This window comes from Equus przewalskii, chromosome 11 (assembly GCF_037783145.1).
Source record: "Equus przewalskii isolate Varuska chromosome 11, EquPr2, whole genome shotgun sequence".
In the NCBI taxonomy this organism is placed as follows: domain Eukaryota; kingdom Metazoa; phylum Chordata; class Mammalia; order Perissodactyla; family Equidae; genus Equus; species Equus przewalskii.
This window is the reverse complement of record NC_091841.1, coordinates 17,705,051-17,717,589: the sequence shown is the minus strand read 5'-3', so window position 1 is coordinate 17,717,589 and position 12,539 is coordinate 17,705,051. Positions and strand designations below refer to the sequence as shown.

General features: G+C 34.1%; 1 protein-coding gene and 1 pseudogene across 1 annotated transcript; one reads left to right on the top strand and one right to left on the bottom strand.

Moving 5' to 3' along the window:
* Nucleotides 1-4,031: 4,031 nt before the first annotated feature.
* Nucleotides 4,032-4,938, top strand: LOC103565023 (olfactory receptor 5M1-like; annotated as a pseudogene).
* A 6,217-nt stretch (nt 4,939-11,155) lies between these two features.
* On the bottom strand, nt 11,156-11,950 carry LOC103565029 (olfactory receptor 5M5-like). Its single transcript, XM_008540974.2, has one exon. It carries the CDS (start codon nt 11,948-11,950, stop codon nt 11,156-11,158), a length of 795 nt encoding a protein of 264 aa, XP_008539196.2.
* Between the last annotated feature and the right edge of the window lie 589 nt (nt 11,951-12,539).

The window sequence follows — 12,539 nt, the reverse complement described above, 5'->3', positions numbered from 1 at the left end:
TTGCTGGTAAGAGTAGCTAAGCAATGCTCAATATTGATGACCTAGGAAGTGAAAGGAAGAACATCTTCTAATTAATCAAGTGGAAATGAGTTCTTGAGTAGGACTAAAAACATGACATTGCATAATGATAAACAGCTATCTTCTGTTGTATTTCCTATCAACCATCATTTCCACACAGCTTTTCCATTCATTTTTTTCATTAGACTCTCAATTAATCCCTAGTTACGCACATATGTAAAAAAATATTGTTATCCCAAAGAATTGCATTCATGTAACACCAACAAGGGATACTTTTTATTGTTTATGAGGCTTTTATGTTTTTTATCATTGGGAGACTGTCAAAATAGAACTTTTATCCATTGAACCAAGGTTTCTCATAAACACTCTTCTCAAAGCCTGTTTCACATCATTGTTCCCCAGGCTGTAGATAAATGGATTCAGGGTGGAACTCACAAAAATACAAAACATGTGCACAATTTTCCTTGTTCAACAGTCTGCTCATTTGCTGGTCTCATTTACATGCAGCACAAAACACAATGAAGGCCATCGGGGGGGCTACAGGTGACGTCTTTGTATTGCCATTCACTGCAATATGTCTTCATAAGTGTGATGTAAATGAAAATGTAGCAGATGAGAATGATAAGTAGGGAACTTTTGAGTTGAATCTTTGTAGACACAAAGAGGGCAGTTTGCTTCATGAAAGTGTCATAAATTGTCAACATTTAGAGAGATAGGCAAGAACAGTAGAAATGATTGTTGGTGTTGGGTCCATAAAAGGACAAGTGAGAGGTCAATATTACCTGCATTGTGCCCAGTGTAGAACCTCAGAAGTAGAGGAAAGAGACCAGGCAGATGCAATGTGGCCTGGACATTTTGCTGTTGTAATGCAAGGGATTGCAGATTTCCACGTACCGTTCATAGGCCATGGCACCGTGCATGTAATATTCACCAAGAACAGACTCATGAAGACTCACTGAGAAAACTTGCAAGTATTCCCTTGTCCACTCCTATTTACTACTTAAATCTCTTCATCCAACTACTTCTCCTCCTTCTGCTGCTTTGAGCATTCGTTTTCTTCTTCATCTTTTTTTTTTTTTTTTTTTTTGTCCAAGCTTCCTTGATAGTGGAAACAAAAAAAGGAGAAGAGATTAATCAGCTTTCTGTCTGGATTCCACCATTGATGTAATTGTTAAAAATTTTGGAGGTGAAGAAACGGTTTGAAGAATTAGCTTCCAATGCTTTGCTTTTGACCTGCTTTAATTTAAGTATGGGAAGAGGCCTGATATCATCGTACCTCTGTTGTCATTTTTTATTAGCACCTTATTATCAAACATCTAGTGAATAATTTGATCAAGTTGACTCTGAGGAAAGTAAAACTTACCTTTAATCCAAATTTATAAAGAAAATTTACTTACAATAAAATGTAGAAATTCTAATACACTTTGACTAATATGCACAGCCATGCAATCATAATTCTAGTTTTCAAGGGGACTATGTAGGTGGAGGGAGAGGTAGGAATAAGGCATACAAAAATGCCACAAAGCTCACTTTTTAACAAGATTCTGGCTTTTTTACTTGAATAAATGGAATCAATTTTCCTAGAATTGTTGCAAGCCTTTGGTAAATATCCAGAGTTCTCAAGAGTTGATTGTGACAACTTTTGCCAGTGTTCTTGTTGCTTTTATGGAGGAACTGGTTTGGGGAGATCATCACTCTGCCCTTCAGGAAGTTAATCTCGCTCTCTGTATATGATGTTTTTGAGATTCATTTAAGTTGTGTTAGTAGTTTGTTCAATTTTATCACTGACTCGTATTCCATTATCTGGGTCTATCACAATTTGTTTATATATGCATCTGCTGATATATATTTGAGTTTCTTTATGGATGCATGTCTTCTTTTCTCTTGGATAAATATGTAATACTTGCTGTGCCATAGTTTTATAAGGCTTTTAACTTTATAAGAAATTTTATAAGGAACAACCAGTTTTCCAAAGTAGTTGAATTATTTTATACCCCATCAAGTGATATATTATGAAAGTTACAATTACTTCACATTGTCATTATCTATATTTTTCTTGTTAATCTTTGCAATTATCACCATTAATGTGAATATAAAGCATTATCTTTGTTGTAGTTATAATTTCCATTTTCTTGACAATTATAGATGTTGACATTCTTTTCATGTGGTTATTGACTATTCACTTTTTTTTATGAACTTTCTGTTCACCTCTTATACTTTTTTTTTTAGTTAGGATGGTTACATTTTGACCAGTTTATTGTTGAGAATCTTCATGTATTCTGAATACAAGTCCTTGTCAGAATTATGGAATGTGAGCATCATTTTTCCTAGTCTATGGCTTTCCTAGTCTTTCTGCTCCTCAAATCTCTCATCTATTGTACCTTCTTACTCCTCACTTTCATTAGATGACTTCATTTCAGTGGTTATAGAGAAAAACGTAAGCTTTCTGATTGGAATTTCAATTGCTCTTTACTATATTAAAATTATAAAACTTATATACACATATTTTCCTCCTTCCATGGTGTTAAAACTGATGGTTAAATTCTTTATATGTGCTGAAGATCTCATAAACAGTACCAAGCTGTTTATAGAGAAGTTAGGTAGGGACATTGGCCTCAAAGGAGAATCTAGTTCCCAAAGCATCAAATTAAGTTTATGCCCCTGAGGAGCAAGGAGTATTTAATTGTTTTTTTAAGAATTATTTAAAAAATACTCCAGAGAATATACTTAAACACATTATAAATCTTCCCACTGTGTTTTTATTTATTCATTTTTTTGAGGAAGATTAGCCCTGAGCTAACATCTGCTTCCAATCCTCCTCTTTTTGCTGAGGAAGACTGGCCCTGAGCTAACATCCGTGCCCATCTTCCTCTACTTTATATGTGGGACGCCTGCCACAGCATGGCTTGACAAGCTGTGTGTAGGTCCACACCAGGGATCCAAACCAGCAAACCCCAAGCCGCAGAAACAGAATGTGTGAACTTACCCACTGCCCCACCAGGCGGGCCCCCCACTGTGTTTTTATAAAGTATGGTAAATCAGCTTTTACAGGTAGGTCATTTTCTACATTTCTTCACAAAAATATGTTTTGTTCTTTTGTGTGTAGATTAGTATGCCCTAAATGTTGGGGAAAATTGCCTCTAAAGCATCCTAGCTTTACTTTCTTCCTAATGCTTGCTTCTAACTGACATATTATACATCTTTACCTATGTGTTTAGTATCCGTTCCTCCTCCTACCATACGTGCTCCATGAGGATGGGGAATTTGTTCACTGCTGTAGCCCTAGAATGGAAAAATATTGAACTTTGAAGTTTGCATGAAAAAATGAGTGGGGAAATTTACAAACCAGAGAGAACAATTTTTCATTCTGTACCTTCTGAACCATATATTAAGAGCTAAATTTCACTAATCCAATGACCTCTTTATGAAATTAAGTCAGGCTACTATGGGTTTCCAGTGAAAATACTATACAAACATTTATCTTTTATTTTATACCTGAAACAATAGGATATCACAGCTGAAGGGACCCTAGAAACACAACTTCCTTCACTTGTCCATTTGAATGATGCCGACGACTTGCTGCTTTTCATATGAGACTTGCACTGTTTTGGCTTTTTTTCCCAAAACTTTTGAACAAAATATCAAATATGAAGCTTCCTAATAAGACAGTATAAACGTGTGAATATGTATACATATAACATGCAATATTATTGTATACTTTAAATTAATTAATATAAATAAAATTATATATAAATACATAGTTATAAATATATGAGAGAGAGAGTGTGTGTGCACATTTGAGAGATATATATAGAGAGAAACAACAGAGATATGGGGTGAATATATTTACATAGACATCCTGATGTGTTTGTTGATAGGAGAATAGCAATTTCCTCATACATGAATAGATCAATGTATAAGTGATAAAACCGTTGGAATAAAATAATAAAAGCAGAATCTGGAACGGAAAGAATTCCTTACTTTGTCACATTTAATTTTCAAGGGATAAGAAAATGTCTTCTCAAAACCACACTGTAGTGATGGAATTCATTCTCCTGGGACTCACAGATGATCCAATGCTAGAGAAAGTCCTGTTTGTGGTGTTTCTGGTGATCTACCTAATCATGCTGGCAGGGAATCTGTGCATGATTGTGCTGATCAAGATTAATTCCCACCTCCAAACTCCCATGTATTTCTTCCTTAGCCACCTCTTCTTTGTAGACATTTGTTATTCCTCCAACATTACTCCAAACATGCTGTACAATTTCCTCTCAGACCAGAAGACCATCTCTTATGCTGGATGCTTCACGCAGTGTCTTCTCTTCATTGCCTTGGTTATCACTGAGTTTTATATCCTTGCTTCGATGGCATTGGATCGCTATGTAACCATTTGCAGCCCTTTACATTGCAGTACCAGAATGTCCAAGAACATTTGTGTGTGTCTAGTCACAGTCCCTTACACTTTTGGTTTCCTCAATGGACTCTCTCAGACACTGCTGACTTTTCACTTATCTTTCTGTGGCTCCCTTGAAATCAATCGTTTCTACTGTACTGACCCTTCTCTTTTAATGTCGGCCTGCTCTGACACTTATGTCAAAAAGATGGCAATGTTTATAGTTGCTGGCTTTACTCTCTTAAGCTCCCTCTTCATCATTCTTCTGTCCTATGTTTCCATCATTGGATCCATCCTGAGAATCCATTCAGCTGAAGGCAGAAACAAAGACTTTTCTACTTGTGGTTCCCATCTGACAACAGTCACCATCTGAGAAGTCTGTAGAGGAGTCCAAAATAATTACAGTGTTTTATGCTTTTTTGAGCCCGATGCTAAACCCATGGATCTACAGCCTAAGGAACAAGGATGTGATCCAGGTCATGCAGTAAATGATTAAGGGAAATCTCTTTCATAAAATTGCAGTTTAAGCATCTGTTCATTTGTAATTACTAAGTGTCTGTGATGTCAAAGTGACTCCCTTCACAGGACAAACCTACTACTCTGTAGTCATGATTTATTTATCTTCATGAGCTGTCAATGACATTAGCTAAATTCTCCTCAAAATTAATATCTTCAAGACAGCTTGTTTTAATACACACTGAAATGTTGTAATCAAGAAATATTTTCTTTAGCAGAGAACCTCTAAAAATAAATTGGGCAGTATCCAATAATTCCATATGATACTTTAATATCTTTACTTACTTGAGGGTAAACATTACATTTAATTCTAACAGGAACACTGGAAATCCATCTTTTCTGAATTATATGGTCTGCAGTGCCAAAGAGAGGTTCAAAATAGGATAGTTATTTTTACACTTTTTTTAACTTATGGAATTATTTCTTCTTTACTGTGTGGTATAGAACAATGGCTCTGGTGCCTGACTAATTGCTAGAATCGCCTTAGGGAAATTTTAAATATATAAATCACACATAGGTTAAATTTTCTGCAAATGTCTCCCCAACTCATATCATACACATCCTGAAAATTTTTTGTCCATTTGTAAATACGGGTCATGCTCCTCAATTTTGAAAATAAACCCTCAATGTCTGCTTATGAGTTTCCAGGAATATAGATCCAATTCAATCACAGTGTAGTATAAAGGATTCTAGATATATTTTTTATGTAGTAGCACTGACTTAGGTCTAATTTATTGAGTTAATAGAGTCTATCAAGAGGCTTCTGGGGGCCCAAGTATGCCCTGAAACAGTATACCAATAAGTAGGTGCTTACATATCTTTCTGGAGGAGAACACTCAATTCGTTATTCTCCAGAGAAGTCTGTTCTGGTAGTTCTCAAAAGTTCTGTTGAGAAAATCATCAGTAAAGAATGTTATATAAAGAGATACATAATTCATCCACACTACTTGATGCATTATTAGTCAACTTTCTTTAAACTGTCTTAAATGTTTGGTGAACTAACATTGAGCACTTTGATTTTAACATTTAACACAACAATAAATGTTCATATGAAAGCAACTGCTATATTTACTCTAATGCATTCATATCATGTTCCAGAAAGTCGCTTAGATGACCTGCAGTTTTAGAAAATCAGACTCCATTCTTAAGTCTCAGTTGATTGAGTAAGGCTGATTCTATACAACATGTTCACTATAAACAACTAAAAATATAGGCAGTTCTGATAAGTAACATTTATCAGTGATATGTCCTAAACCAACAGAAACTTCTGTTTGAATTTTGTTATATTTTTCCTGAATAAATTGGTAAACATTTATATTCTTATAATTCCTAAAACAAAATTGGAATCATTTGCCATATTCAGATATGAACATTGATTTTTCACTTGGGAGTATAATCTTTGTATTTTCATATAGACTAAAAATTTTTAGTGAACGTTATTTTTAATGTGGTATAATACATGAAATTAAATCATACTTGAATTTAATTACAAACGTATTACGTTATCAATTGTAGAAAAACAAGTTGAAAAACACTGAAAGATTTTTAACTTTTGGAATTAAATACAGTTTCAGTTTTGAAATAAAAGTAAAATTTACTTGCAATCTCCTATTAAAAGAGAGTTACTCTTTGCATTTGGTTTATTTTTTTCTGCTTACTTTATCTTGCAGACCATCATTCCATCATATCGATGTATCCTATCGTTGTTATGATTGACTCAAATCTCTATGTACGTATCATTCTGGTCATTTCTCTGGGATAGATTCCTAAACATGGAATTGCTGACTTAAGTGCTTTGAATATTTTTTAAAGCCCTTGCTAAATTTTTCTAACAGTAAATTTTTCTCCAGAAAGCATGAACCATTTACATTTATGATAAAGAGCATTTGAAAGTAACCATTTCACTGTACTTTTGTAAACATTAAGAAATATCATTTAAGATTATTTGCTTCTTTGTTGTCTCAACTGAAATTCTTAGGAAAGGTTTCTATTTTAATTTGAACAGAAAAAGAATTGAAATATGTATCTAACGAAGGATACACACAAGCTTGATGATTGCTGTTCATGTTTCTGATAATTCTTCACATGAAGAAGATTTACATTTTTATTCGGAAAATTATTCTCTCTTTTTGTTTTGTTTTGTGGCTTTTGTCCATATTAAAATTAAATAAACAAGCATGTATATTATGTTATTGATTTTTCATGTCCATATACTATAGGGATATCTTGAGTTATTCTAGATACAATTTTGTTGTATGTTGTAGTGCTGTATATTACGTTTTCCCTCACAATTCAACCCATTTCCTTCTATTACTTATTAAGTAGCCCTTTACTTTTCATTACTTTGTGATATCATCTTCATTGTACACTAAATGCATCAATTTCTGTTGTTTTCTTTGGCCCAGCTATATATGTATTTTAAGCCAAATTCTTATAATTAATGTAGATTTTAAATATTTCAATTTCTACCAGAGGAATTCCATCTTCATTATTTTTCCCTTTTGAATTTATCTTAGGAGAATGCAAATCAGATGCTTCTAGCTATCCACTATTTTCAACCTAGAAATTATGCACACAATAGTTCAATTTATGAAGTATATACACAAGCATAAAAATATCAAATTTACCTACACACAATACATAGCCATAGTAAATTATTTGAAAAATATGGAATGATATTTTAGCAATAATCATATTGTTATAGCTTGGTTCCCAGATCCAGCAAGGAGATGTGAGACGTGGAGGCCATAGAGAGCACTGTTTAGGGATGAAAGTTTGTAGATGAGTTAATTGTTTTACTAGAAAGACAAAGAGGTGTTGGTGGCTTATAAATGAGGAGAGAAGCACATAACTTTGGCACATTAATGTTGTTTCTTTATTAACGGTTTTACACAAACATTTATTTTTACACAATACCAGTATGTCTATATGCAATATTTTTCAACCAAGATATCTAAATACAGTATCTTATCCCTAACTGGATTTTTTTTTTTTTGCCAACAGCTATCCCCCAAAAGAAGTGATATGCCCACACATAATCCCTCAACTGTGAGTCATTCAATCATGAAAACAATTCTGTTGATCGAATTAAAATGAATATTAAATATTTCAATAATCAGAAGAAAATGTCTCTGAGCTTAATAGCAGAGGGAGAAATTCAAAATAGAAAAGTTACTTCATTTTGACCATAAAATAATTTAAAATTAAGCAGCACCTAACAATTTGACAAAGATATTGCCACACAAATAAAATGATAGTATTAAGGTATGGTAAGTTTATAGAAATCACTTCAAGCGTTAAACACCAACATATAAATACATTTCAAAGGTTATGAACTGAAAATTAATAAAAATGTAAAAATGCTAAAATTGACGAATAAAAATTTTAGTGATCAAAAATATGAATTGATACTTTTTGTAGTATCTATATTTAAGAGAGTTCAAAAAAGACTGACACTTTTATACGTTGATGTTAGAAAAATAAAAATACACAGTTTCTCTGGAAATTATTTTCACTTTGTGCTTTTAAGAGTATAAAATATACACTTTTATTCAGCAATTCCAAATTTAAGAATGTGCTGAAGGCATAATAAGAAATTTTGGAGAAAATTTTCGTAGTAAGATTTATTTTATAATTGAGAAAAGGGAAACAAGTGATATATTAACACAAGCAGCCCTCATTTTGCATGGTACTGGTAAACTGGAACCTGTACAGACTGGGGAAATGTGATCTTGCTTTGCATGGCTCCCAGTTACCACAGCACTGTGCAAAGTGCGGACTTCCTGCATTTAAATAACTGGTTAGGCACAGGCAATATGCTGGCTGTAAGTACCTAGATTCCCTGAAGGGTGTATGGGCTGTGACCATAAGGAGAGTGTGACTATCGCATGACAGATTTTTTGCATTAGCATGTTATACAGACATTAAAATGAAGGAGTTCTCAGTTAAAGAAAGGGCAAATCATTTTGTACAGCTTTTTATGAAAAAGAAAGGGTACAACAATATATATTATGATAACTTGGTAAAATACCAGGATTAAGGAAAAGTAAGGCTTATTCTTTATATCCATGTAACAATTTTCCATGACAAATATTTACTGCTTTCATAAGCAAGAAACAAACAAAAAAGTGCATATTTTCAATATCATCCAGATCCCAAGATACAAAATTAAAAGATCTTTATTTACCAATGTTGGAATTGGAATTTGAAAGTGGGAAAAAGCAGGGATTCAAAACCTGTTCTACAACAGTGGTGAACAGGATGGTCATCCAGCTTTCTTCTAAATCAAGCTTCTGTTATTTTTCTCCTTAAAAATATTGTGCTTCTGAGTAGGTTGCTGTCTTCACTGGTAAACAAAGCTATTCTTCACTGTTTGTTAGTAAGGAGGGATAGTGCAAGTGAATATCAACATCTCTATCTACTCTGTTTTGATCTAGATGCTAAAGTTTTCTTTTACTCAAGAAGTTTCCTTCTCAAGGGAAATTTCCTTCAAATAAAGGGTTTTTGTCTGGGGCCGGCCTGGTGGCACAGCGACTAAATGCACACATTCCACTTCAGCAGCTCAGGGTTAGCAGGGTTGGATCTCGGGTGCGGACATGGCACCGCTTGGCAAGCCATGCTGTGGTAGGCGTCTCACATATAAAGTAGAGGAAGATGGGCATGGATGTTAGCTCAGGGCCAGTCTTCCTCAGCAAAATGAGGAGGATTGGCAGCAGTTAGCTCAGAGTTAATCTTCCTCAAAAAAATAAAAAGGGTGTTTTCATCTTCTTCTTAAACTTAAACATCACCAACATAGTAACTAGTATACTACGAAATTTAGATAAAGTAAAATCAATTAATGTTGAATACCAATAAATTGTATCTGACACATGAATATTGTCTTTATTGAATTTATATCTACTACATTCACACATAAACACAATAAAGTGAACTCTCCTAGGGCTTTTGAGTATGCAGGGAAACTAGTATACTTGTTTGCTGGTGGTGATTTCACACATCACTGCATCCAAAAAGAAAGAAATATAAAAAGAAGTAAAAATAAAACTGTGGAGATCTGTCTTAGTACAATAGCTGATCAGAAAAAATGACTTACATGTATAAAGATTTTCCTAAAGAGGGAAAAATAAAAACTCCCTGAATATTAGGGTAATGATGTAGTAAAATGTTTCATATCAATGTTATGCCATGCTCTTAAATAAAGACCAGTTTCAAATAGTATCAAACAATCTAGAATATGCTTATGCTACTATTTAGTTGTAAAACACTGAAACCACATTTTCATGCATATTAGAGTAGTGGTTCTTTTTAAATAGTTTGTGAGTAGACACAAAACCAAAGGTAATACATGAAATTACAGGACAACTAATTTTAATATCGTAGGGACACAATGATATGAACTTTGTATGTAAGAAATGAATCAGGAATGGTTTTCTCCAATTAATAAGAGTGTCTGTTTTTATTAAAGGAAACTAATGAAACACATCTTTTGGGTTATTAAAATGTAAAATATCAGGGTTTTTGTTGAAAAAATTAAACGCTTATGTTTTTATTTTCTTTTGAGTTTCTTATTTTTAATTTTTGTTTTATAATAATAACATTGGATTATAACATTATATGACTTTCAGATGTACATCATAATATATTTCTAATTCTGTGTAGATCACATCATGTTCACCCCCACAAAGACTAGTTATAATCTATCACCACACATGTGGAAACAGATATGTTTTTATATTCGAGAGAAGTAGACACAAATATGTACCAAAAGGGTATTGAGAACAAACATCTGAAATTAGAGATATGAGATTCTTTTTGGAAGATAACCAGCTTTCATTACAGGAAATATATTGTATGAAAGTAAATCATTTTCATATTGAGGAAATATGATGTAAAGTACTTTCTTTACTGATAGGATGACTCAGTGATTCTCAATACTGATGACCTAGGAAGTGAAAGGAAGAATTTATCTGCTAACTAATCAAGTAGAAATGAGTTCTTGAATAAGACTAAAAACATAACCCTGCTTAATCATAAACAGCTGATATCTGTTCTTGTTTCCTATCAATCATCATTTCCAAACAAGTTTTCCATTCATTGTTTCCACTATATCCTCACTTGATCCCAAGCTATGCATACATAAAACATATTATTGTTATTCCAGAGATTGGCATTCAAGCACCACCAACAAGAGATACCCTTGATTGTTTTTGAGATTCTTTTTTCTATTTTTCATTGGGAGACTGTCAAAATGGAACTTTTCTCCTTTATCCTAAGGTTTCTCATAAACACTCTTCTCAAAGTCTCTTTCACATCCTTGTTCCTCAGACTATAGATAAATGGATTCAGCATGGGGCTGACAAAAATGCAAAACACGGCCACAATTTTCCCTTGTTCAATAGACTGCTCATTTGCTGGTCTCAGATACATGCAGAATAGGGACCCATAGAACATAGTGACAGCTGTCAGGTGAGAGCCACAGGTGGAGAAGGCTTTACACTGCCCTTCACTGGAACGAATCCTCATAATGGTGAGGAAAATGAAAACATAAGAGATGATGATGATGAGTAGGGAACCAGTGAGGTTAATCCCTGCAGATACAAACAGGGCAGTTTGCTTTATGTAAGTGTCAGAACATGTCAACATTAAGAGGGGTGGGTCAACACAGTAGAAATGATTGATAGTGTTGGGTCCACAAAAGGACAAACGCGAGGTCAATATTACCTGCATTGTGCCGACAATGGAACCCCAGAAGCAGGGAAAAGTGACCAGGCAGATACTAAGTGGCCTGGACATTCTGCTGTTGTAATGCAGGGGATTGCAGATTGCCATGTACCTGTCATAGGCCATGGCACCAAGCATGTAATATTCAGTAAGGAGCAGAGTCACAAAAACAAAACATTGGATCAAACACCCCGTGTAGGAAATAGTTTTCTTCTCAGATAAGAAATTAACAAGCATCTGAGGAAAGACATTTGTAGAATAAAAAATATCCATGCATGCTAAATGGGTGAGGAAAAAGTACATGGGGGTTTGCAGCCTGGGATTAATTCTGATTAATAAAATCAATCCAAAGTTCCTGATCATAGTGATGAGGTAAATCAGGAGAAAGACCCGGAAAAGGATGGGCTGCAGCTCTCATTGACTGGTCAATCCCAGTAGAATGAACTCTGTTGCCTCAGTGCCATTGTGTTGGGGAACATTCTCCATCTTCATTTTCTCTAATAAGAGAAGAGTAAATGTTCAGATATAAAGAGAGAAATAAATTACATGCAATGCATGAATAGACAAAATAAATCTGCACTTAAAGAAACTGGTTTTGAAAAGAGTGGTTTAAATCAGTTGCCATTTCCCTCAGAGATGGAAGAGTTTCAATGAATTCCTTCAGGTGGTTAGTCATGCTGATTAAAGTGGACATTGTATTGGAAAACATATTTTGAAGCTTATGCACTGTACTTTGCTGGCTGCTTTGCAACCCCCACCTTAACTTGGCTAGCACAATGGAATTTGACTTAGCTCACTGATGTCTCTAAACAGGCTATGGAATCAAAACTCCTCATCCTCAAACATGGCTACCACTGTAGTGGATCATGGCATAAATGTTTGACCAGGGAAT